We start from the raw sequence: 27,057 nt of genomic DNA on the forward strand, positions 1-27,057 counted from the left end.
GATAAAAATCGCTTCTCTTCTCATCCTCCCACGTGCCGTGAACTTTTTGGCAACGAGGCACCACGCCACGGAGGAACCGTTACACGCGCGCGCGCTCGCGCGGCGCTTCACGGCCCTTCCGGTCCCGCACCCGTGGGTCATCGCAAAGATCGCGACGACGGCGACGACGACGACACCGCATAAAACGTCGACATTTATGTGCTCGTTAGAAGAGTTGAATGCTGCTGGTGTCTCCTCGGTCGTCGTCGCGGCAGCAGCAGCATCCCAGACCGGTTCCGGCAGCAGCCGATTCCAAAACAAATAATTAACGAGACCATCGTGTTCGGTTCGGTTCCGTTTCCTCCCTAACCGCCAGCTGTCCCCTTCACCCTTCAACTCTGGTCACCACGATTGATGAGCCCCGGGAGTCCATGCCCAAAAGCCCATGGAACGCGCAAAAGAAAAACGTAAAATTTTTATTTTTATTACGAATTCTAATCCCCCGCGCCCTCGACACGTCGCACAAGAACAACACCATGGGCCTCACTCCCAGCCAAGTACCAACAACAACAAGAGCAAAAAAGTCACTTCCTTATCGAACGGGCGACATTTAAGTGATCGCCTCGATCGGGGAAGAAAAATTGGACAACATTAGTATGCGCCCAGCAGGGTCAGCAGCAGCCACCGCGAGTCGGAAAACGGCGGAGGAATTTGCCAAATACATTCATCAGACGGGGTGCAAGGGAAAGGGGGGGGGATGCCAACCTGCTACCAAAATCGTAATTAGCACCATCGACCGATACCGTCGCCTGCGATAAGCGGGATCTTTGCCAAACAAACGACGCGACGACCAACCGCGAATGTGTTGGCGATCGTCATCACCAAGAACCGGTCATCGAACAAGTCGAGTCGAAGAAACAGTACAAGAGAAGAACGGGAGGGGAGACCCGTGGTGACAGCGTGGTCCGGATGTGATCGTAAAGATGCGAAGATGCGGACAAAACTCTTTTTTTCTTGAGCTTCGATGATTTTTTGTTTTGGGGGAGAAGGAGGGGTTTTGTTTGGAGGGCAAGAATTTAAAAGCCGCGATCGCGACCATTCGGTGGTTCAGTTCAGTTCAACGGTTCGATCGTTGAAGGAGTCTTCCAGTGCGAGGTCGCCAGAGGTCCCGAAAGAGAGAGAGTGTTCGAGTTCGCAGCACGTATGCTACGCGAAGCGAAGCTCTTGTGAAGAATCAGCTCCAGTTGGGCAAGTTTGAAGTCAAACAGGAAACAGTGCAACAGGATGTGCAGCAAGCAAGTGCAAAATGGTGTAATCTGGGCGATCGTAGGCGCCACATTGTTGGCGTGTGGCGCGGCAGCGATACAGGTCGTAACGGAACCGGCCGGCAAGGTGACCGTCGCTGAGGGACAGCGAAATGTGAATCTACTCTGCCTGGTGGAGGAACCGATCGACTTCTGCATGTAAGACGTCCATCCATCTTACGAGGATACGACGTAGTCCCCCTCTTCTAGTTACTTATCGATCGCTCTCCTTCCCTGCCCTGTTTAGTGTGAAGCTACCGGGAGCTCCGGCACCGTTTGCGGCTAGCGATAAACTTCCGGCACCGGTCGAGGGCATCAAGTTCTATGGACTGGGCTGGAGCAAGGGATCCTGTGGGATCACGATCGACACGATCAAGGCATCGCACGATGGCGCGTTCGAGTGTACGGTTTCGGTTCGTGGCCAGACCTACAAGGGCACGATCGACATCAACGTATCAGGTGAAGGTTGCTACCGAATTGAACCCCCAGGAAGGAGATCCGTTAGACGGAATTTCGTTAATTCGGCCATCTTCCATTTTTCAAGCAGTTGCCCCGGAACCACCGAAGATCGAGCTGGCTAGCAATGTGGACGCACCGAACGGGGAGTTCGAGTTCGGTAAGAAGGTGGTGCTGAAGTGTACGTCGCGGGAGGGATGGCCAGCGGCCAAGCTGTCCTGGTATCTGGATGGTGTCCGATTGACTGACGATGTCGGTGGTGAGTTTGTGGAGACGGCCAATCGGCGGGCGAGCGTACAGCAGATCTACCGGCGTGCGATCGCCGTCGAGGATCACAAGAAGCAGCTGACGTGCCGGGCTGAGCATCCGGCATACGAGGGTGGCTTCCAGGAGACGAGCCTTCCGATTAAACTGAAGAAAGGTATGAGGACCGTGAACTAATGTAGAAAGGAACACCGTCTCATCGCGCCAATGGTCTCTGCACTTCCAGTGTACACCAACGACAAGCAGGAGGTGAAGAAGGAAGCGTTTACGGCCCCGGTGAAACCACGGGCACCGCAGATCATCGTGTCCAGTGAGGTTGCCGAGCGAGATGGAGCGTTCAAGGCGGGCAGCAATCTGGTGGTGCAGTGCATCTCGAAGGATGGCAATCCACCGGCCGGATTCCTGTGGTTCCTTAGTAAGTAGTGACCATTTCGACGTGACGTCACGCGTTTGACTTACGGCCTTGGATGGTGATCTTCTCTCCCACAGACGATCAGTTGATCTACGAGGGCCTTTCGGCACCGTACGTGAGCCGTAACTTCCGGGGCAATACGGTCCAGCAGACGCTCACCTATCCGCTGAAGGCTGCCGACAACGGCAAGACGCTCATCTGTAAGGCCCGCCATCCGGAAGGCAGTGAAGAGACGCGGCTTCCGATCCGCACGTTTTAGTTGGATAGCCAAGCCGCCCTGCCGCAACTCGCGCCATGCTCTCTGCGCAGCGAGCTATCTAGCTGATGGCCGTTGTCCGTTGTCGTCGTTGCCGTTGTTTTGTTTCAGTTTTTGGTTCGTTTAATATTTTGTTTGTGAATCGGAATTCCATTACCGGAATGGAAGTAAAAACGCTTCATTTGCTGCAATAAATTATGACTTCAAAAGAGATTTTTATCCAACAGTAATGACCATCGGTGTTTGGCTCTTTTCTGATCTATAGATAAGTTTGCATCTCTTTCAAATCTTCTTCTTTCTCCTCACCAGTTTAAGTATTGCGATTTTTTCCTTTTGAATAAAAATGGTAATTAATTATTCATAAAAATGCAATGTTTGATGAAAAATGCGGAGCCTGAAAAGATGAGAAGGAATGGCAGCAAATCTGCTTTACGTATGGCGACTTTCAAATGAGCGATTATTAAATACAGTTTTTTTTATTAATTAAAATCCTTTGAGGTTTCGCTCCCTTGTCAATAATGAAGATAAAGACAGTTCAACATTTCAAAAGCATTATAAAACACGTGGTAAAGCCACGAAATGCAAAAGCCGTGGCCACACGGGGCGAAAACTCTAGCGCAAACGAAAAAATTAATGCCAAAACGTTTACGCTTGCCGTTTACATGCTGTCAAACGATTATTGGTCCGTGGAGCGTAAAACCTAGCGTAAAAGCTTTTTGCAAACGGTAGGGCTCACAATATGTTCTTTTTGTGGTTTACATCGACAGTGAGTGATCATTGCTAGTGTATTCAATCCTTTTCTTCAAAAAAACGATTTTAATTTCCTCAACCCGGCCATGTAAACATATCGAAGCGCAAAAGTTTTGGCATTAATTTTTTCGTTTGCGCTAGAGTTTTCGCCCCGTGTGGCCACGGCTAAAGAGTTATCGCGGGGTTTCTTCAATCCCCGGATTGTTGTTAGTTTAACTTGGATTGATCTCAAAATACGTCTGATTGTTCTTCGAAAACACACCAATCAAGATAAACCAAGCCACAAAGTCATCTCAACCTTAAAATATATAAATGTTATCAAATAAAATTTCCACAACGAGCTGAAAATGTGCAGCGCAAACCGAAATTGCGCGTTTGGCTTGCGCCGCGTTTGCGCTCCGTGTAGAAGGGCCTTTAGACTTACTGACAGAAGATCGATAAAAACGAAAAAAAAACGCTCAGGTGTGCGGCGCATTTCAAATTCAACTTTCGTCCGTTTCATCGCGGCCGTTAAATTACCATTTCCCCCGCGTTTTGACCCACAAACACAAACCCCAGCAGAAGAAACTACCATGTTGACCTTAATCCTTTTTCACAAACAAATCGATTGGTAGTCCGCGGATGGGCTGTTCGTTTGTTGGCGTCCACTTCCATATCCTGATGAGCGTTTCTAGCGATTTGCCCCCCCCCAGAGGATACCAGCAAGAAGCAACGAGAGGGGAGTAGGAGTTGTCAACGAAACAATGACCAGGCGTCGCGAATGACCGTTGCTCACGGAAGATTCCGCTTGACCGCTTGTTCAGGACCCGGGGTCCATAAACTCCGTTCGGATCGATTTTTCTCGCTCGCGGCCACCCTTTCTCTCGCCGCAAGGAGGACCGTTGGACCTCAGGTTCGCTCCCACACACAACTCCTTATTTTGACATCCAAGTCAACGGAACAAAGAAGGCTCTCGGTGGTGTGGTTCTCGCCTGTGGTCGCACCGCCACGACGAGCCCTTCCCTTTAACCCACCCGTAACGTTACCAACGGTCATCAGCCGGCCGAGAAGCTCTCAAGCATAAAGAGAAACATAGAATAGAGAGAGGGAGAGAGCGAAAACGAAAAAAGAAAAACGGTTGGCCAGCATATTGGACTGACCCGAAACCAAGCGCGCTTCTTAAGACCCCAGCATGACCAGCAGCCGCCTCTCGGGGATCCAGCATCGCGATGTTGGCCCCAAGCCACACACACGCACACCACTGAAGCGGGAAACCAGTTTTTGGGCTCTCGCTCCCCAGCCTTGGTACCGTCCCTCTTGTTGTATCGAGCTGAAGTCGGAGAAGAAGTCAAGGATCAAATCGACCCCTTCTTTCTCTACCAGCAACACCTTCCCCAACCCCCCGCCGGGGTGGGTCCCCAATCCAACGAGGGCGCGCCTTCTTCGGAGGATCATAAATCGAATCGATGAATCCGTTGGATGCAGCGTTGTGTCGCGAATTCGCGCAGACTCCACTCGCGAGCCCGCCGCGTCTAGCCTTATTTGGGACGGAGTGGATGAGGGGGGGGGGGGGGTTTGGCAATCGAAACATGATCTTCACGGCGCACCAGCAGCAGCATCTTCTCGGCGACCGGCGTCGTCGTCGTCGTCGTCGTCGCCGTCGTCGCTTTTGCCTTTCTCTTTTGTGCGCGCGTTCGTGCAAGTCGCGATCACTGCAGTGATGGTGGTGTTGGTATAGCGACGATCCCCCCCCCCCCCCATCGGGATTAGCAATCGAAACAACGCGTTCTAGATGCCCATGCTATGAACAAGAAACGTTCAAGAAAGTGAACTTGTTACGACAAGTTGGGTTTCTTATTCTAGAATATGTTGGGTATCTTAGAAATACAATTAGAGAGGTCTAGAGTTATTGAAATTCTCCGAACACCGATGCATGCTAGTACACGCCGGAACGCATTTTTTCAAACACAAAAACCCGCCGCTCTCGCTCACGTCATCCACGCACACACCTTCGTTGGAGGTCTCACCGGGTAAAAGGGAGGGTGAAGGCGGAGGGGGTGGGGGAGCATAGCAACCACCGTGCGTACCTATACGAACGGATTCAGCGCGAAACAAAGCGCGTGGGGTGGCGTTAGTGTTGTGGTCGTGTGTGTAGTGGTGCAGCGTTTGTTGGGGTCCCTTCGAAAGCTTCCTTCTCTTTCCGTTGCTGCCACCGCCGCCGAAACCTGTCCGTTCTTGTCTCGTCTCGTCGCGTCGCCTGTCCACCTTTCGCGGGAGGCATCAAGCAGGCCGCGCGGCGGTACGGTTGTTTGGTGAAAAGCGAAGCGTCACGACTCCATCGAAGCAAACTTTGCTTACCGTCGTATTGGTGTGGAGTCGTCGCTGGAGCTCAAGCAAAAGAGTGTACCCTTCAGAGGGGAGGGGGGGGAGGGTGGCCCCCACATGAGTCATTGCAGCAGCAGCGGTGCCCGCGACGAGTGAGCGAGAAAGAGCGCCGCGAGCATAAGCATATAGCGTGGCACGCACACACCTTCGCTTAGTGGTGAAGGCGAACAGCAAGGTAAAGCGAACGGCGCGTTAACATCGCAGGCGCCGGGCTCTACCCGGGCCCCGTTCCAGGAACGCCGCCGCCATTAACGTTTCGGAGTACGACCAGGGAGGACGTGTTGCTGCTGCTGCGAGTTCCGTTGTTGCACCTTTTGTTCGAACATCGCGCGTCGTGTGTGAGGTAGGTAAGGCAGAAGTGCGAGCGTGAGAGAGAGAGAGAAAGGGTGATCGTGATCTTCGCATCGCAGCATCATTATCTCTTCTCAGGGGAGATCCCCGGTCCCCTTGCTGCTCTGCTTGCTGAAGACAACACAACGTTCAACAAGTGGTGCGTGCGTTCGTGCGTGCAAGAGGAGGGGGCGGGAGGGCAACAATAACATTGTTCGAAAGGGAAGAGTGTAAAGAGGATCATCAGCACATCTGACAAGTGGCTCAAAAAAACACCCCACAGGCGTCCACCTAACCTCACAAAACGCTCTTCGGAGGCTAAAAGTGTGTCGCGCCGTCGTACCTCCATGTGTGTGTGTGTGTGTGCCTGTTACCTGCTGGTTTGGCCGACTAGGATTGGCCTTTTTTTGCGAGGAGGAAAATATTTGTTTAGGTCGCCAACCCCCACCTCCCTTCCTTGCTTGCTTGTAGCACTACCGGCGGCCGGAGGGATAGTAATCTAAATAATTAAAGAGATAAACCTCCCCGTGTAATTGACCAGCAAGAGAAGAAGGGAAGAGGGTGGGAGGAGAAGAAAGGGACCCCTGTTCGGTGTGTCCAGTACATCACCTGTGAGCCCTTTCGCCTTCTAGATGGCTTCTAGCGATGGCGGTGATTTCATTACAACATTTTCTTTCTTCTCTCTCTTTTTCTCTGTCGGTGATTTGTAGTACTACTAGGCAGTGTGTATGTGTGTGTGTGTGTGGAAAAGGCTCATCATCATTTTCCCATCAGCGGTGAGGTGCGTGTGAGAAGAGGAGTACAGTGTGTGAAGGCTGAGAGCCCCCCTTGCCGGTCGAGCTCTCCGCTCGAGCTGTTGTTACGCAAAAAGGTAACGGCCCCGCGACGTCGCGATCCCCTCCACCCCGCTCGCGTCAGTGAAGAGTGAGTTTTCGATCGCAGGAGCCCGTTGCTGCTCTCTGCTGACATAACCTGCACCTGCAACTGCACCATCGCGTCCGGTTTTATTGATTGTAGCAGATCAATATCGATCGAAAATACGCGTCGCGTAAGTGTTCCCGTGTGGTCGCGTGTGCTTGTGTTGTGTACGTGTGCGTGTGTGTGTGTGTGCCGTGGTCGCAAGATCTTTTAAACACAAAACCATTGTTGCAGCACGCGTAGAACCCCAACTCATCTTCATCTCTCCCGTGTGTGTGCTCGCGCGCTCACCTGTCGAAGAAGGCCGCGACGCCATCTTCTCGTAGAAACGACTGTTTGACCATCGACACCGACTGGTCCAGTCCACCACCGCGCACAAGTGTCCAGTTCTTCGCCGTCGCCTTCGTGTCCCGTGTCCCGTGTGTTAGATAATTAATGCAGACGAAAATGCAAGCCCTGTTCCTGTCCTGTCTGGCGGTGTGCGCTGCGTTCACAGGTAATTACATGATCATTTCGGTTCTTCCCCTTCTCCGGCTTGTGGGTTTTTTCTGTTGTGTGGTCGCTTTTCTCCCCCCTTTTTCCGGCCAACTTCCCCCCGGGTTCGATTGTGTCCGCTGAGAAAAAGGCAGCTTCACCAGCATCGCCAGAAAGGGTGCTGGCCTGTCGCTCGGGCACAACAATGCCCAACGACGCCAAGAGAAGCAACACACTCCTCAGGTCTGTCGGTGTGTCGGTCTGTCGGTCTGGCGTGATCTTTCGGAACCCCTATTCCGGTTTCTAATACCGTGGCAAGAGAGGTCTGGTCTACGGGACAGCAGCATGATGTGCGCCGGCATGATTGCATGATTGTGTTTGGCTATTAATGATAAACTTCCGGGGGTAGGGGGGGGAGCTTTTGTAGATAAAATTATCTGTTCCTCAGAAAAAGGGGGTGACAGGAGGGTTCCTCGTGGCATCCGTTTTAGGGGAATCTGGAGAAAATTTGATGGAATGTTGATAGAAGGTTGATGCAGATAGTTCTCCAGTAATAGGGGCTGGTGGAACCGTCAGCCAACCTGAACTAATTCAGTGCCACTTGATTTCCTTTTAGTCACTATATGCTAATGAATGTAGAGGAGATGGTCCAGGAATAATTCGGTAGATAAGATATCTGGAAGAACCCCTTTGATGGGGGAATCCGTTCAGTCTCTCTGTTCTCAGAGAACTACTCAGAACTGGGAATCTAGCTTCAAGGTATTTCGCAAATTTATCCAAACAGCGCAGAGTCATATGACAGGTCTCGCTGTGGTGTCATCATATACACACACACACACAGACGCGCTAATCACTAGATGGCCACGCGTGACTGAAGGCTGTAAGTGGATAGCAAATATGTCCGAGCTCCCCCCGATCCTTACCTTACCGACGCGGTTCTATCTCACGCACACTGTCCCTGGTTGGTTTGGCGTGATTTATGGGGAAAGTCTACTTACTATCGCCATAAAAACGGTTTTGCGTCGAATTGAGGGCGCACGTCGAGCGAGCTTACGAGTTCCTTTTGCTCGCGACTACAAGATATGGCCACGGGGCCTGTAATGCATCCCTCCTCCCAAGTCTGTCAAGGGCGGTGTCTCCTTACCTAGAAGTAGAAGGGAAAGATACCGGAGTTTAGACATAAAATTAATCAGCATATTTTCACGTGCACAGCCATCACAGCCACGGTCACATACACACTACTGGGGTGTGAGGAGCAGAAGATAAGTCAATAAATGAGGAACAGACTATTTGTAGATTAGCCGTTCCGTTGTGGTTCATACGGGATTAAGCAGACGGATGCGCCTCTGTGTGATGATAGTTTTATTGCCGCTGGAAAACCCGGCCCCCCAGACGCCTATACCGCGCTTGTTCTATTTCCGGGACCAGCACCGGTCGTTTGAATGACATTCCTTTTGCAACAATTTGATCTATCGATCGACAACGCGCTGCGCGAGTTCTGTTATGATAGTATTCTTCACGTCGTATTTATTGCCCACTGGAAGAAGTTTCATTTTGTTGGTCCAGGAAAAGAACTGGCGCTACTCTACTTTCTCTCTATTCGATGAACTCCTCGTAGACCACGCTATTAACCGCATGAAGAGGCCAAGGTGATCACGTAGCGGTGATAAAAGTTAATCCGGGCGTGTGTGTGTGTTTGTGTGTTTGCCGCTGTGTGAGATGATGGGTCCATAAAACGTGTCCACCGCCTGTCCGTCCGTCAGCTAACGTGTGTCACTGGTTCTGACCAATCTAGAACGGTGTCGGCGGTTGCTTATCATCACTGGCGATGTAGAAAGTAGTGACACAGCAGCACCACCGTGCAGTGTGCTAGGTCAGCGCGAAAAAAAAAGAGATTTCCTTATCTCGGCGCTCTTGGCGCGGGTCTATAGATCGAGAGGCGAGCGCGAGTGTGTCAGTAATCCAGTTGTTTCCTTTTGGCCACGATTGAAGCGTAGCAATTAACATCACATTAGCGTCCGATGTCCGATGTGACACGTCTCACCGCGACCCATGATAGCGCATTTGCTAAACACTTTTTAGTCCAACGATAAACTCGGAATCGTTTCTGAAGAAGGTTCGGACGCCGAACCTTCCTGCTTTCTGGTGTTGTGCGTGCCTTAGTCATAACAAAAAAAGCATCTGCAAATCTACAAAATATTGCGCGATTGAGAGGAGGTCACTTAGGAGTCTGTTGCGTCCAGTGTCTGTGTCTGTTATCACAAACAGTCAACAGTCGAGCTTGTGTCTGGGGAAGTATAGTGTCTGCACAAACGTCACGGACCGACTCTCGGCCCGTTCGGTTTATGACCAAGACTCACGTTTGATTGTATTACAGAGGGATTTTGTAGAGTTGCCGTTTTTGTTTGCTATTTTAAAGTTCCCTGTTTTTTTTTTTCCAAAACCCCGGAGGGTTTTGGTGCCGATTGTTTTTGATGCCAAGGACCACCGTCACTCCCGAGGGCGACCCTGAGCCTCGTTTCGAACGTGGCGCGCAGGAACTGTTGTTGATGCATTTATCAAAACGTATATTACCCGCGCACCGCGTGCGTGTCTGGCTTTTTCGGATGGGTTCCGGGGGAAAATTTTGAGCAATTTTTTCAAACATTTTGTACCGCGAAAAGGGCCGACCTCGCATGGATGACGTGTTGGCATTGACACACCTAGAGAGCGCCTAAACGTTTATTTGTTGTTCCTTTGTGACCGTTACCTTGCTACCACTTTTTTTTTTCGGGAAAAAGTTTTTGAATCATTGGTTCGCCCATACACACACACACAATTTTTTTTTGTTTTTCTTTTCTAGTTTTGAGATTTTCCACCGTTTTCTTCTTCTTTCGATTCGTTTCGTGTGTGCTCATGATGTGTGCTGCATTCTCCAATGTTTACACTTCAATGTGCTGCGTCACATTCACGGTCATTCCAGCGTCGCGAATTCACACGCACCTTCTCGCACCCTCCTCCAGCACGTTGCCGTTGAGGTGGTGTCGCCTTTCCGAAAAAAAACCAAAAAACCAAAGGCACTTCGAAATCGGAAACAGCTGAATAAGTCCAAATCAAGCGTCTGGTTTGGTTTGGTTGTGCGCGCCAGGGTGAAGGCAAGTGGCGTGCCTCTTCCAAATGCGCGTCACGGTCGTGTCTTCGCCCCCCTCCCTTTCCCCAGGTGCGATGGAAGTGGGAATGTTTGTGTTTTAGTACGATAGTTGTGTTTTTTTTTGTCGTTTTACGGAATCTAATGATGATGAACGACAACTACTCAGGGAACTTCCCCGGAGTGGGAGAGACAGCAATGTGGGGAGGGCGTCTCGATGAGTCAATTCGAATCGAAAAAAGGGACGGAATGGGTTCTTCTTCCTGCTGACGATGGCCGCGTATGTATGTACCACTCGCAACGTCGCGTGCTGCTCGGCATGGCGTTGCATGTTTTTCAATAGAAGACAATCCTCGGTATGAGAGGAAGGGGGAGTGGAAGGTGGTTGGTGGGAGTTGTAATAATGATAATAATACCGTGCTGCTGCACACACCCCTATCTAGGTTGTTGAGGCACGACTCTGGGCCAAGGTTCTCTCCAGGTTCTTCGCCCCGTTGTTGGCCTTTTTTTTCGACAGACATCGACTGCAGCAGCAGCAGCAGAGCGTGCATAAAGAGCATATATAGGAGAACGTCGTGTGGTCTCCATTGCCGCGCATTTTCATGGCGTGGCCACTGGTGACTGCCACACAAACACACACGCGCGCGCGCGAACGCTCAACGGCACAAAATCAGATCCCAAAAACCAACTGCTCCCCCCTTCGAATGATGCTTGTGGTTGATTTTAAAAATATCGAGAAACGCGGGAGATGATGGCCGGTCCGGGGCCGTGTGCCGGTGATCCTCTTCTCCCTACCCCTGGCAGGGGCAGCTTCAACAAAACCGGCTCGCTTTTGGTCGTGTAGCGTAGCGGGAAGAGAAAGTTCAGAGTATCTAGAAGCAGCAACCAGCAGCAGCACAGATTGATAGAGAGAGAGCGAAAGAGAGAGAAAGACAGAGACCGCGGTGGAAGGGTAGTTGGACAAACCGCGCGCCGGGGGGACGAAACAACAAAAACCGGTTCCATGCTGACCGAGTCGTTGAAATCGTTTGATGATGAATATCGAACAGCGCACCACCACCACCACCACTACACGGGCGAGCTCTCTCGAGAGGATCGCGCCGCTAAAGATCGAGAGCTGAAGGAAGGAAGATCCCCGGAGCCGGAGAAAACGCTAAAGATCGAGAGTAAAAAGGACAACGAACAATCTTCGACCGTCGTGGCGTGTGTCTCTTTGGGGGATGAAGGTGTGTAAAGGGTAACAGAAACAGAGAGAGAGAGAGAGATAAACGAAGTGGAGGAAGAGAGGACGAGAGGAGTATGTTACGAAGACGTGAACTCGCTCATCACGCTTCTTCATCTAAAGGCATAGAAACTTTAGGCCAACGATGATGATGATGATGATGATGATGTGAGGGGGGCCTCCGTGTCGATGAAGAAGAAGTCGACGACCTGGACTGGACTGGACTTTCCGCGCGTCACGTCCAGCCCATAAGAGCGATAAGAGGAGAAGCAAGAAGGAACGTTAGACGGCGTTGGCGGCTGCCGTGATGATCGCAGACCCGCCTTACGTCCCGAAGAGCCGAAATGAAGAAGAAAAAGGGAACAGCAACAGAGGAGGGAGATTTATAAAAAAAGATAAACAAAATTGGCGCGACTAACCGACCGACCGATCGACCGACCTGTCCCCGGGTATATAATACACCTTTCGCTGCTGACCTATCTCACTCCTGCTGCTGCCGCCGCCGCCGCCGGTACCCGAATGTCCCAAAAAACAACATTTAAATCTCCATCTCCGACAAACTGCTTCAGCAGCACGGCAGGGGAATCCGAGGAAGGGACCGCCGCGAGTGGCGGCGGTGTGATGAAGACAAGTACAACCCACGCGACTCCTCAGCACACCCAGGGGTATACAAGTGCTGCTGCTGCTGCTGCGTAGGTCGCCGCCGTCGTCGTCGTCGTCACAGAAGACGCAGTTTTGGAGAAGCATATTCTTCCCTCTTTCTGGTTTGTCCAGCGTTCTTTGTCTATCGCGGGCGCGCACGGGACTCCGGACTGCGGCTCTCGCTGGCCTGTCAAACTGTCAGATAGAACCAGATAGAAACCGGAATACTATACCCTTCTCCTTCGCCGTCGTCTTCTCGCCGGAGATCTTCTTTGTCTCCTAATAAGATATAGGATATGCGCGGAGTTTGTTTAGCTTTCCTCTGTGGTACCGGGGGCAGGGGCAGGGGCAGGGGGTGGAAGAAGCATAGATAAACCCATCAAGGCGGCAGAAGACGGGACAGAAAATTGTTGAGGTAACAACATGTCCGGAAGAAGCAATGCCAGTGAGATGGACAGACAGACACCTTTTGACACCGAAGAGTCGCGAGAAGACGAAGAAGAACGTCAAGACGGTGGTGACCGTGGACACTTGTCCAGTGTGTTCCAGTCCACTCTGCATCCACTCGCTCTCGACCATTCTGCATCGTTGGCTCATTAAAGGGGGAATAAAATTCGAATTCAAACACCTCACAATCGTGGCTAACGGCGGCCAAGTGACGCGTCACGGATTGTGTCTCTTCCTCTCCAGAAGTTGGTGGTGGTGTACATCTACTGCGGATAATCTCTGGGGTCGAAAGAAGGGAAGGACTCGTCCCGTCCTCGTGGCTAACATTATAAATCCCGAGCACACGCAGCAGCCAATTTCGTTTATTGTTGAACGTCAATTAGCTCTTCGACAAGTCGTCGCAGCAACGTGGACGTTGTCTCTGGACCAACCAGATGTGTAATGTTGTTAAAACATCCTTGCGAACGGCCTGTGGCGTCGGTATTGGGATATCGATTAGAGAAAAAGCCAATAAGCCACACGCAGCACTTCAACTGAAGGGGAGGATCTAGGCCGCCGGCTGACTGTGACTACCCCAAATTTTTGGGATCTATTTTTGCCCAGCCTGTCCCACTAATTAGGCTCACGGTCGAAAACGGCGAAGAAGAACCGCGCAGAAAGAGAGAGAGAGAGAGAAGTCCCCTAAGGGAGAGGAGAGAATGGAAGAAGACTTTCCTCGAGGGGGTAAAATATGTATAATATTGCCACGACGCACACTTGTAGCGAAGGTGCGTCGCGTCCTGTGTATCCTGCTAGACCTCTCGGAGGGCTCTTTCGCGTCCCTTTTCCACCGGTCATTAACCCGGGCCGGTAATGAGACGCGACGGATTTGGTAATTAGCTTCGTTTTATAATGGAACTGGGCCACGATGGCGGCAGGACGATGTTCCAGGCAAGGTGTGTCTGTGTGCTCTGCTCTGTTCTGGTGTGTACCGCACCCTCCCTACTAGAACGAAGCAACACAGGCAGGCCACCCGGTCAATCCCCGGGAGAAAGGGCAGGATAGCATATTTTGGGGCTCCGTTTTTTCGTGCTGTCCGATAGAGTCCCTTTTGCGTTTTCAAATTCGGACATCACATCCATCCCATCCAGAACTAGAGAGCGCGAGCCGACGGAGAAGTGTAGAATTCCGGAAGGATATTCAGACTTTCGGTTCCGGGGAGGTGGGGACCACGGATGGACAAAATTTATAGGTTGTTGTGTTATCGGAAAAGGGCAGAGACTTTCTGCGCTTAGGGTGGTACCCCTCAAGGGAGGCAACAGAGGGAAAAAGAATCGGCTAATTATTTCCATTATGCAAATTTGGCGAGCGCGCGCGCGCTGTACAGGAAATTAATAAATGCGCAAGCTTTGCGCCGTTTGTGCGTTCCTCGCCGTGGTGTGATGGTGGTGGTCGAATGTGCTCGCTTTTGGTCCAATTCCCGGCGATTGGCATTATTTTCACATTAATCCTGCCTCCCGAGGGCCCGAGAAGAAGGCAAACGCGTTCCTCTGCACCGGGTTTCTTGTTTGACAACAACCTTGGTTGGATTGCTAACAGAGCCAGAGTCGAACATTTATTTCCATTTTTGCGTTGTGTACCATCTGCTAGAGCCACGATGTCGAAGTGCGTTCCCGGCGGCGCATGTCACAACTACGCACAGAGGATTGTGAGATAAGCAGTAGCAGAGCGCGCTCGATACCCGTCGTTATCTTATCAAAAATCCATCGATAACTATAATGCTGCTGCTGTCTCTGGATCTGGCGATCGTGGAACGCACCTCGTCCCCGTCATCAGCATGCGTATGAGCTTGAACTTTTACAAGGCGACTGAATTGGAATGTGGAACAAGTTGGAACTGCAGTGACCTTCCATTCTGCGGTGCAGAACTAGTTATATACACAGGTGGAATGTATAGTTGCATTACAACGAGTACCGCGGTCATGACTCACCGTTGTGGACACAGCAACTGCACGCAACGCTCGATTAGAGTATGTCTTGGTTTGGTGTGTGTTGATTGAATCATCACTTTGGCGTGTAAATGCGCTCGTCGTTTAAACGAACCTGGACTGGACCTGGACAAGATGATGTCAAGGCGGGCAGTACTTTGAAAGCAAGTCAAGTGAGCAATTAAGGGTTAGTCACCTGCGCTCTAGGGTGTTGGTGTGGAACCGCTCTAGATGTGTGTGTGTGTGTGTGTGTGTGTGTGTGTGGTTCGGTCTCATCGGTGACTAATAGACCGGAACACTTTCGTTCGGCGACCCTTTTCCCCAGTTCTCGATGTTAAAGGTCTTGATGATCTAAAAATATCTTCACACAAGATGCCTTACCAGCTTTTTCGGATACGCTCTCGAAGTGGTGGGGGCATGTGATCCTCCTCGGATATCATCTAGTTTCCCCCTAAGCTAAGGGAACAGGTTGCAAATTATTCAACGGTGACTCTCCTCCCCCTTACGTGTTCCATTGAATGACTGAATGACCCATAGGAGAGAGAGAGAGATGGAGAGGCCTCTCCCCAAATCACTCGCAATCTTGCGCTCTATTGCGCTTCAATGTACGCTGGATGGACTCTCCCCTTTCCTGCAGACACACTGCAGCGCCGTCCTACCGCAGTACCAATTGGGCAGTGGGGGGCGCTCTCGACACGGTCTGTAAACTTCCAGTTCCAGTGACTGTAAATAATTTTTGCATGCCCAAGACCCCCACTATACGCCCTAACTAACTACAAAAAGCAGGGGGGAAGAGTGTAGCACGCGCAGTACTTGTCCGAGCGGCGTAGACACCGACGACCGACCTGACTGACACTAACCAACCAGTTGATTGACAGACAGACTCTCCTCTCTCTCTGTCTCTCGCTCTATCTCTACCTTTATGACCAAACTCCAACAACACCCCGAGAGTATTGTACCTGGATGGTGAATATTATCGATGCGCGCACAACAGAGCTCTAAGGAAGGTAGCTAGGGAGTGTACTGTTGTTGCCATATCGAACCACCACCACCAGGACCACCATCAATGGATGGTCTGGCCACTCTCTGGCTGCAAAAACGAAACCCGGTTGCTGCTTTCCAGTGCTGCTGCACACGTATATCGCAAGGGAAGGGGGGGGACGGGCTACTCCAGCGTGTCATTCTCGACGACTCATCCACGACTTACTCACCTGTATTGCATTTAAATTGCGCACACCATACCACACCACACCGCCGATATGGGCCAGTGAGTTTAAGTTCTCCAATTGTTTTATCAAAAAAACGCGTTCGTTAGTAGCTGCTGGTGGTGGTGGTGGTGGTGGACTGTGGACATGTTAGTGTCCGGTGTCTCTCCTCCTCCTCCTCTTCCTGGTGGTCCGGGAGGAATTGGAAAGTTGTGCACGCACGCACGAGAGGGGTTCTAGCGAACAGCGTTTTTGCAAACTCCTCTCCATTGTGTTGTGTTTCAGTCACTAGCGTGTAATGGAGGGCCTTTATTTCAATGTGTGTGACAATTGGGCTTTTCCAGCGAGGAGCAACAGAAAGAACTGGACACAAAACATCGAAATATACGCGGGGTTCGGGCGTATTTTTATGGTCCCAGTTGTTGGTCCCTGCCTGTTGCAGTACGGGGCGCACCGCGGTAGTAGAAGAAACCGTTTTTTTTTGCGCCAGCAAAATGTAATACTCCCGCGCCAGTGAGTGACATCATCCGTCACAAATTAGAAGTCCATAAGTCATGCTATATGAAGAGCAGCAGCAAGGGAATCCATTGGCATGAGGAGGAGTTGATGTGTGTTCACGGTTCATTTCGCATTGTGTTCGCGTGAAACACAATGGTTAATGGTCTTTGGCATTCGAGAATTTGGGTTTCTAGTTGACTCTCGGACGACGCACTTTTCTTCACACGCGATGGCGCGCCAAACCCGCGGCGAAGGCCACGAAGAAAAGCTAGGTCGTCGTGAACGAGAGACGCTGATGATGATGACGACGACGAGAGCACCGTGGTGTCAGACTTCACAAGCAGAGGGTGCGTCATGTTCTAAATACCCCGTCAGGAGCAGACGATGTCAGCTTCTTTGCGCGCCGCCGGCTCCTCTCCGTACAATTCTCATTAGTATTCTTCCAGCGCCCCCCCGGGGGCCAGTGATGACGCCATTGCATGCGTGTTGCGTGCTGCGGGGTTTATGTCCCTCAAAGTCCCGTTCTAGACGCACTACTACTACTACTACTACTCAAATGAGAAGGTCTCTCGGATGGTGACGGCTAACGGCTTCAGATTTCTCCAGAATGCGAACGACGGGGGAGGCCGCCGCCATTGTTGTTGTTGTGTCCCCATTTTTGGGGCATTCGATTTAATCCAATCTTGTGTTGGGCGGTGTACGCGGTTTCATTAATTATAAACAATGGAATCAAAGTTTTGATGACACTGTTTCACACTTTTTATCGATCAATTTATACAATCACGGTCACGGTCGCGCCAGTCACACGTCGGTTTGTTTATGGTGTTTTTTTAAAAGTTTGTTGTTGTTAGCTTTGTTCGTTTCGATAAAACATCATTTGGTTTAATAACTTTAAGGCAACCACAGACCAAACACACATCACTCAAACACTTAGCAGCGTGTTTGACAGTATTGGAGACGCGCTAAAGTGTTCTTAATCTAACATGTGCTGTTATCGAAAGAGAGGGTGCGAGTAGCAACAGCAGTAGCACGCTTTCGAAGGAATGCGTGTATCAACGATACATTTATCTAGAATCGCGTTTAATTGGATTAAGTGTTTGTTAGTGCATTATCCGGTTGAATCCGTTCAAGTGCACACACACACAACACACACGCTGAGACAGACTATCGCTCGGCGTAGCTTCCCTCAGGGAGAGAGAGTGTCAAGGGAGTGGTGATAAGATAAAAAAGGCCCTTATCTCAACTGCTGCGCCCGGCGGCTGCTGTCTTATGTGAAGGTGTGAATGCTGCCACTACCATCATGCCGTTAAAAGAAGGGGGAACACCGAGCCCGCATTACGTGTGAGTGTGTGTTGCTGCAGGAAGTGATAAAGCTGACAGCACGACGGGGTGTTACATCAACAACAACAATAAAGACAGCAGCAGCCGCAGCAGCACCTTCCTACACCACCATGCGAAGGTCGTAATTTGCATTGCGGAATGACTCCACCACCGATGAGAGTGTGCGTCGGTACGTAAAGAACGCACAAACAACGGATGCAGCAATGTACCGTAATTAGGGCGAGAGTTGAAGGAGGAGAAGTAGATGGAGGAGGAGGAATGAAGGAAAAACTCGTTCGCGGCGATCTCTCTGCTCCGGTATCCGCAGGCAGCAGCAATAGCAGCAGTTAATGTTGAGGAAGGCTGAAAGGAACGGGGAGGGTTTGCGTGTTGCAAAACCAACTTGAAGGCGATGGTGGACAACCACGACCACGACGACTGTTGGTTGTTTGTATCGGTCAGCTAGAGTTAACACAACTCTTTGAAATTCTCACTTGACGTTCTTCTCCTCCCTCGGCGCTGTATCAATTGCAGTGACCTTTCCGCTTAGAGAAAAAACGGGTGGTTAGGGGGTTGCAAAGAGATGGTGGTGTGCTGCAACAACAACATGGTCGACGACGACGACGACGACGACGACGATGAGAATTCCAAAAATGACATCGAGAAACACAAAGAAATAACTGCTACTGTGCGAATGGGAGGAGCCAGATGGAAGGAGAGAAAGGGAGGGGACCTTGTTGCGAGAACTACTGTCATCTTGACGCGCGTCACGAGAAGGCGCATTCTTGGCCATCCGCTGATGGTAGAAGGTCATTCATAATCAAGAAAACTAGCAGAAGAAAAGGAGAGCAACCCCCTTCTCGACAAAGTGCAATGTTGGATAATTAATAATGCTTTGAAATTGCTGTCCACGTGGTGGCTCTAATGCTCCAAAGAGCACAGAGTTCTCTCCTCTACAGAGCGCACAAAAAGCCATTATCGTAATGAAAAGGTGACCAGAGTGAACCGATGAAAATGATATTAAGATAGAGCACGTAAAAAAAAACACCCCGGAACTGCCAGATAAGCATTAAATTTATGTTTATGGATTTGTATTTTTGTAACACATGCAAGCATACCCGGAATGACCCCATGTAGAGATCGCCACGAGACGACGCACTACTCTTGGGAACAGGAACCACATATCGTGTGCCACCCGGTTGCAATACGAGCTGTTCAACAGCTCGTAACGACCCATTAGATTGACCCATTAGGGAAGGAAAACTATGGCTATTGCTTGTTGCAGCAACCGTCGTGGTCGTCGTCGTATCCCCTTAAGAATTATATCAGAATACGTGATCCTCGCGGGGTGGCTACTGAGGAGATAATCGCCGTGCTGTGTGGAGTATAATTGGCTCTCGCTGCTTTTTTTCGCTTAATGATCTTTTTCCCTTATTTTGAACCGGAAGTCTCTGTGACGGCGCGCGCGTTGAACTGAACAAAGGGAGAAGGGCTTGGAACCAACAAACCGCGAAACAGGTGTCGTCCCCGGGTGCATATTGCCCCTAATGCTGCTCCTGCTGCTGCTGTTGACGTCTGGTACTGGGTTTAGACTTGTGCTTAGACCTTTCTCAACTTTTTTTCCCTCTTTTATTATTCCTGTGTTGGTCCCGGTCAACGGTGCGTAATAATACGGTTCCGGGGGGAGGGAGTTCCTTCTTTGACGCGTAACAACACCCCTTCTTTGTTCCCTTCCCTTCCATCAATTTGATCCTTTTTGAAGACGAGGTCAAGGGTGTGCGTGCCGTGCCTTCTTCTCGAGGGTGCAGGGACTAGTTTTCCGCGTTTCGAAAATAAAAAAAAAAGGGACCAAAAGAAGTGGACAAAGAGGTGCCGCCGCCATCATCAGGGGCGGTTTGATGGCCAGGGCGGGGTGTGCACAACAACATCCTGTTGTGTTAATAATGTTGTTGTACTCAAAACCCCGAACTGAACCCCGGTCCGTTAATGTTACGGAACTTGGTGTTGTTCCGGTGGTTCGGTTGGTGTTCTAATAGATCCCACAGCCTCACTCTGCGCCCTGTTCGAAGGGACCATATTTCAACTAAACACCTTCCCGCTGGGTTTGAAAGGGAGCCCCAGGGCTGCTGCTCAACACCTCCTCACACGCAGCGTTTGTTGTTGTTTTCCCCACAGGATTTTCATAGGAAAAGCATCAAATTCTCATCGGAAATGCCTGGGGAGGGGGTCCTCCGATCGTGTGGGGACCATTTTCTGGGACTGATCGAGAGAGAGAGAGCGAACACAGCGGTCGCACACCTGGGGCGTTCTTCGACTATGCGTACAGCTCAGTTGGAAGCAACAGAGGGTGACGAGGGAGAGAACAGAGGGGTCCCTTCAAGCGTGACAACAGCCACTGCTGCTGCTGCTGCTGCTGTTGCAACTCACGACGGGAGATTTATTCGTGGTTCGGTGACTTTGCCTTCCAGGGGTCGCTGTCCAGCTATGCAGTGGACTTGGATGGACACCTATGGAGGGGAGTTGCATGTCTGAGAATTTCTGTTGCAGCAGATAATTTTGATGGATTTGAATACATTTTCGGTGGCACACGACGCGATATATCGCGAGGACCTGAAATCCTTTGACGAATGTTGTTGAAAGCGAAAGCACAGCGGATTAATGGTTCTCGTGGTCTCTGTCCAGCTTTACTGCACACGGGTCTAATGACCTCACGAAACCAGCATATTCCTCCAGAATGTGCTTTGTTCCCCGTCTGACGAGGGGAGTAATACTTAGGGACCGTTTAATCATAAAGCGCTAGCCAGCAGTTCTTATCCAAAAGCAATCTTTCCCCGTAGGAGACGACGCGACGGTATGGGAAAAGAAGGAGGGGAAAGAAAAAGGAATGAAAATTCCATCTCGTGTCGATGCGTGATCGCGCGCAGCGCGCGTAGGTCGTTAAGAACTGTCGTGTCGTCGTGGGTCTCGCCGTGGTCTCGAGATTTCTCTTCTTTTCCCATAATTCTCTTCAGAATTTTTCCAATGCGTCCGGCAGCGGGCTAATGATCCCTTTACCTACGCACGCACGAGATAAATGAATTTTCAACTTCGATAAGACCACGAGACACACGGGAGAGAACTTGATCACGGCGCGCAGGTCTTGATCCATCTTTCACGAGTCGCTTTTTTTTTGGGGACACAACCTCGTGGAAGAAACTGGTTCTCCTGGTTGATGACAGCGACGACAGCCGAGGATCGTTCCCTCGGGGGTGCGGGGTGCGATAAACTGCACGCCGCCTTCTGCCCCCGGTATGTCACGGTTCGGTGCCCAGTTTCCTGTGTTGGAACCTTCATCAACGCGGGCGTAGAGCTGCCCAGTCTAACGAGCTTCTCTCCTCCCGGTGACTGGCTGGTGGTATGGTGACGGCTTTTCCTTTGGAATTATCGCAGCAGGGGGGGGCCACACGGGGTCGTTCGTCCGTCCGTCGTTGACAAATAGATTAATTAAAAAGCGACAGTTGACTTAATGGCGCGGAAGGCAGATTATGGTTTCCCTTTCTGTTGCTGCCGTTGCTCCTGCACTCTTCTAGAGCTGCTGTCACAGCAGTCCAGCGCATCGGTGGAGCAGAACGCGGCATTAGAGAGGTCTTGTGGTGTGTGGTAACGAGAGAAGAGCAGATGGTGCATTCTAGAACGTGGTTTGGAGTTTCACCGTTTTGGTTCCGTTTTCTACTTCAAGTTACTTCGGACCATCAATCAATAAAAGAGATTCCAGGGACCACCAGAATACACTCGAGAATTTGAAATCAAAAAGTGTGGAAGTAAAGCATTTTTTTTAACATAAAACTTCAATTTTATGCACGATCTAAACGCAGCATACAATGTGTGAAAATGCACGAGAGAAGGAATCCATTTTGACGTTTAAACATGATGTTACGGGGGGGAGATGTCTAACACATTTGATCGATCAATCATGATCATCATGAGCTCTAACAAGCACACACACACAAACACACAACACGTGCTCGACTCATAACAATTCTCCCAAACGAGCCGAGTGTAGTACAAGCACGAGCATAAGTAAAACATACCATTTATTTGCTTCGCTTACGCACCAGCGTCTCGACATTATTCTTGTCGCGCGAACCGCGGCTTCATGTCCCACTTTCCATCCAACAACCGCACGCACCACGTCTGTAGCCAGCGAGTGAAGCGAGGCCGTTTTTTTGCGCAAACATAAAGTGCAGCAAACAGCGCGTCGTGCGGAGAGGAGAACAGTCTCTTCGTCGCAAAAAAGATGTCGACTTCAAGCTCGTCGTGTCCCGCGGGTGGATGGAACGCGCGTGTAATGATGTCATCATCTTATGCTCTAAATAGAGAAGCGGCAGCAGAAAAAAAAACAGGGAAGAAGGAGGTCACCCAGTGGGTTGGGTGTTGGGGTCATGTAAAAGACGGAACTCACGGGGGGCAGACGCGAAGTGCATCGTTTGTAACGTTGTTTCTTGTCGCCACCCGCTAAACTCTCAAGGGCATTGGCAGCATGCAGCCTTTTCTTCCCTTTACTTCCTTGCTTGTCTTCCTCCTGTTGAGATAGCAAAAGAAGCTGCAGTTGCAAATGCTGCTGCTACTGCAGCTGTGCAAGTGTGTGAATAACACAACTCTTCTGCTAACAAGTCGTCGCCGAATGGTAGAAGGAGAGGAGGAGGAGCAGCGTTCCTTTGCACGTCACCTCATCCGAAAGCCCCCCAAACATAAATGCGCACATAGTGTTGTGCGCACCACATGAGAGAGCAGCAACATTCGCTTCATTGTTGAAGCTACTACGTGGTAGTGGCCGGGTAGGTGGTGGTCGATGCAGATTTTCCTTTCTTTCCTACGCTGCGTTCCGTTCGCACACACCACTAGCACTAGCACTGGATGGAAATTCCGTCCGGCGACCAACTAACCAACCAACCTACCTACCGACCGACTGACTGACTGACTGACTGCCTGTCTGGTGCTCTCTCTTCTAGCGACCACATACCGCGTATGAAGATATCACCGAGCGCGCAGCACATAAGCAGCACATCTTTACATCCGCGGGTTTTCCCTTTTTTCGCTGCGTCTCTTGCGCGTGTGTGTGTGTGTGTGTGTGTGTGGCTGGAAAGCAGTTGAGACACTAAACTCAATTCCACAGCAGCTTAGTTAAAGGATTTAGTGGAGAGAGAAGTGGCGCAAGGTGGAGCAACTTTCTCATGCGTTTATGCTACTGGCATTGCGGAACACACACTCTCCATGGTGTGTGCAGCAGCATGCTGATGATGATGCAGCACGTGGCGTTTCGTGTAGCGGCGTGGCCATGTGCGCTTTTCTCTACCACCTCATCATATCCCCGTGTGTTTCAGCAGTTTATATGCGCTTTATTGTTATGCCACAGCATCATCATCATCATCATAATCAGTGTGATTCAACCGCATTTTATTTGGCGTGCTCTGGCTGCTGCTCCGCGTGTGTGTGTGTCATGCGGCGGAAGCAACCAAAAGTAGAGTAAGGCAAGCCCTTTTCCGTGACCTTCTCTCTCGTTTGTGTTTTCCCAGCGGTTTCGGGGTTTTTTTTTGTTGTTGCAAAAAAGGGTCTCTGGCGGCGACACGGACTCTTACTTTCACATTAATACGTTAAGCAAAAGTAGCACACATACACTACGGATGAACCTTTGGCCCCTCGTTTGGTTGGCCAACGTGTGGCGTGTCTCTCTCTCTGTTTTTTTTTGCATACCCCCCTCCACCCCTCTACAGAGATGCTGCTTCGCGATAACATAAATCGCGATCACACTGTCTGCCGCCTGCCGCCGCTTTGTACTCTTTCAAGGCGTGTGCGGATCTTCTTCAGCTGCTGCTGCTGCTGCTGCTGGATGCCGATCAGATTGAGGTTAGTTGAGAGCCGTTCGATGGCCAGATGGCGGGAAGGCCCCTGGACAGGCCCCGGCCGCAGCAAACGCACACACACAACACGTTACGCACCATAAAGTACGCATGAATGCAGTGCGCTTCCAAGGCGCGTTTTTTTTCCAAAAGGGGGAATGATTTTGTTGAGTCTCTTCGCTTCGTTTCTTCGCCGGCACCAGGCACCAGCAGGGACCTTGGGATGTGCGCCGTAGAAGCGAAAGTACCTCACAGCAGCAGCAGTACTGTGTGGGGGATAAGTAGCACCGAGGAGGGGAGTGGCCTCAATCGAATTGAATGCCACATAAAAATTCCCCAAAAATCTAATTCCAAAATCGAATCGCGTTGTTGTTGTTCGCTCCCCCTTCGGTTTTTTCGTCGTCGTTGTTCCCTGGTGTGTGGAAGCGCATCAAATTGAAGAAGGTGCGGAATGCTGGTGTTCTAAATGGGGGGCGTTCTGTGGCTTTTTTGTTGTTGCTGTGGGGATGAGAGACGCACCTCTCTGGTGTCGAATGTGAGATGTTGTCAAATGGTATCCCCCCGCTTTATGACAGTAACTGTCATGTTTGTTTACGTTGCGTTGTTCGATCGAGCGTGATTTCGATGGGGGAGGGAGAGAACAGGAGGAGCACGAGGTGTGTGCGTTACTGTGACCTCCTCTTTATGCCATTGTGACTCCCTTTTTGGGGGTGGCCTGCAGAGAGGGTGCAAATGTCATCCGGATTTTCCAGGAATGTGGCATTTGCAGGGCGCGTCCTCGAGCACATACTAGCGTATGTTTGGTTTAAATAGATCGCGAGGGAAGAGACAGACAGAGAGAGAGAGGAAAATGTGGAATCCATTAAGTGATGAGTGTGGCGCGAGGCTAGCGCGAGTTTTTCGGGGAAAATTAGAATGATGACAATAACCTCCATCCCTCCGCAAACACCATCAGTGAGAGGTGTGTGTTGCGTGAGTGTCATGGCGTTGGCATGCCGTTAATGTTTTTGTGACGAGCATTCCAACACACAGCAGCAATAGCAGAGCATAGTATGCTTTCATGTACTAACAATGCAGATTACACACATTCTCTCCTACCAGCCATTGAATGTGTTAACATGATTTTCATCAAAATCTGATGTTAGGCGGTCCGACCTACCCACGTCAAATATTATTGATGCGATATATTGAAAAATTAATAACATTTTGATGACGCCATTTTTTGTTTTCAATTTTGTAATATGCCTTCAAACTGGGGTCTATAGGGGGACGCAGTACAATGTGAAATGTCAGTACCGGTAAAAATTTCTAGTTATAGGCAATTTCGTCTATTCGGAAGTAATAAAAAAGAAAAGATAAAAACAATGGTCTTAAAAATATCACAGTTTTGTGAAAAGCTGACAGCTTCCTTTCTTTAACGCATTTTTAAGTTGAAATTTCACAAAATCTGATGAAAGTAATATGAGAAAACTAATTGACAAATTGTGGAGTTGTCTTCGTACAAATATTGATTAATAATATTTGGCGTAAGGTATTAGGCCCCGTTTTGATTGCCCAATATTCCGGGAACCACCAACCTTTTACCATCAACTGCGTGTTATTTAATGGAAAATTCTTTCTTCACTTCACTATACAGTCGTTAATTTTTTCCGCGTGAAACCTGTTTCGTTCTTAATGATTTAAGAAGAAGAAGAGCCGCCCTTCACACTGATTGTTGGCAGCGGCATCAGTGACAAGGGAACTGACAGCTGCAACGGCAACAACACCGGCGCAAGGTGCCGACGACGACCCTCTGCCTGCCTGCTGTCTATCAGACGCGCAGTGTCGGCGGAAGTGGCACGGTCATTTATTGTATTTTATCGGCACCATTTCCTTTTTCGCTGGTGGCGCTGCCGCCGCCAACGATCCAATTTTCCGATTTGCGTGTTGCCGTCGCCCAGGCCGCCGTCCCACACCCTCCCCGGGACATTATCGAGTTTTGGTTGCATTTCTTCCGTGCCCAGTCCAAGCCCCAATCGCGCCTGGTTGGTTGGTTGTGTTGTTGTGTTTAACAACGAATTCGTTTCACGTTTTCCAGTAAAAACCGGGACTGGGACACCAAACCGAGAGTCAGTCCGTATTTTCGAGGGGGGGCTGGCCATACTTAATTCGCAAGCGATGTGGAGCAGAAGGGATGGTTGTAGTAGATAGAGAACGAATTGCGCGCCAAGCCCGTGACCCATTTGTGTACACCGGGAGTAGCTCCCAACACACACTCACTAAGGGGCACACATTAATCACAATTTTCCAAAATTCCAGCCCCAGATGGGAGACTATTGGTTCCCAGTAGTCTTTGTTGTTGTTATTTGGTGGATGAACGAATCGCGCGCCCCCGAAAACTGATGATGATGTTGGTGAAATGGTGAGCACAGCGTGTGGTGGTGAAATGTGTCCACATCGTTAATTATGTCACCTCATTTGTCTGCCCCCTCTCCCCCTTCGATCAGTGTGTTGCCACTTTCTCGCACGCCATTTAAGGTCGGTGTCTGGTCGACGGCCAACAACGGTTAAGAGAGATTGCTGCTACTACAGGCTGGCTGGCTGGTTGCCCTTCACATCGAGTTTTCCAACCGGGAGAAAATGAGGCAGCAAGGGACGGGGGAAGCGAAAATGAAAATGTGGGAAACGCGGGAGCTGCGGAGCTGCGGAGCTTTCGCATATGCAGATGTGACGATGCTTGGGTTCGTCGATTAGCGGGGCAGCAGCAGCTCCGGAACCGGCCACCACCGGTCCGGTAACAACGCGCACTCGCCACATCCCCTTTCGCTTTAGGGGTAAATGCGGAACCACGGCAGCATGGCGGCCATCCTGCCCCCCTTTCGCTCTCTCCGCTACTCCACTAAACGGTTGTGTGTGTTGTGGGTTGGTTGGTTGGTTCGGAGGCCACCGCCGCTCGCTCGCGGTCAACGAGAGAAAGTGCCCGGTAGGTACGCGGTGCTTTCGGAAAGGGAGGGCCTCATCCCTTGACGACGCCAAACGGAGGGGGGAGGAAAGGAAAACAAAACAGCACGCAGACACAGTGGCCGCCCGGGAAGCGCGCGAACACTCGGGACGGTGGCAACCACATGCGCGAAAAACAAACCAAAAACGGGGCTAACCAGCGAGCCAGACCGCGCCAGACAGTAGAACAGGGGGCGGGCCGGTGTGTTGTCGGTGGCCAAAAGGGTGGCCGCGGGAGTATTTATTTTGCTGGTTCGTGTGTCCA

General features: G+C 50.6%; 3 protein-coding genes across 10 annotated transcripts in view; 2 read left to right on the plus strand and 1 right to left on the minus strand.

Moving 5' to 3' along the window:
- The window catches only part of LOC125955895 (uncharacterized), a 291,000-nt gene that overhangs the window by 105,746 nt on the left and 158,197 nt on the right, over positions 1-27,057 (minus strand). The window lies entirely within an intron of this gene.
- LOC125955939 (fasciclin-3-like) lies at positions 1,140-2,695 on the plus strand. Of its 4 annotated transcripts, none has more exons than XM_049687297.1 (5): positions 1,140-1,442; positions 1,531-1,748; positions 1,828-2,160; positions 2,230-2,418; positions 2,493-2,695. In XM_049687297.1, the coding sequence occupies exons 1-5, from the start codon at positions 1,264-1,266 to the stop codon at positions 2,672-2,674; spliced, it is 1,101 nt and encodes a 366-aa protein (XP_049543254.1). In that variant the 5' UTR covers positions 1,140-1,263; the 3' UTR covers positions 2,675-2,695. The 4 variants fall into 4 exon arrangements, with proteins under 4 accessions (XP_049543254.1, XP_049543255.1, XP_049543256.1 ...); XM_049687298.1 differs by having other exon boundaries at positions 1,831-2,160; XM_049687299.1 differs by having other exon boundaries at positions 1,531-1,742.
- LOC125955914 (fasciclin-3-like) overlaps positions 6,000-27,057 on the plus strand; it is a 108,826-nt gene continuing 87,768 nt past the window's right edge. For 3 of the 5 annotated variants that reach the window (XM_049687243.1, XM_049687246.1, XM_049687247.1), the window contains exons 1-2: positions 6,000-6,128; positions 6,826-7,529. In XM_049687243.1, coding sequence (XP_049543200.1) covers positions 7,469-7,529 — 61 coding nt within the window. In that variant the 5' untranslated portion in view covers positions 6,000-6,128; positions 6,826-7,468. The other 2 variants (XM_049687244.1, XM_049687245.1) reach the window with 2 other exon arrangements.

Source organism: Anopheles darlingi, chromosome 3, assembly GCF_943734745.1.
Source record: "Anopheles darlingi chromosome 3, idAnoDarlMG_H_01, whole genome shotgun sequence".
NCBI lineage: Eukaryota > Metazoa > Arthropoda > Insecta > Diptera > Culicidae > Anopheles > Anopheles darlingi.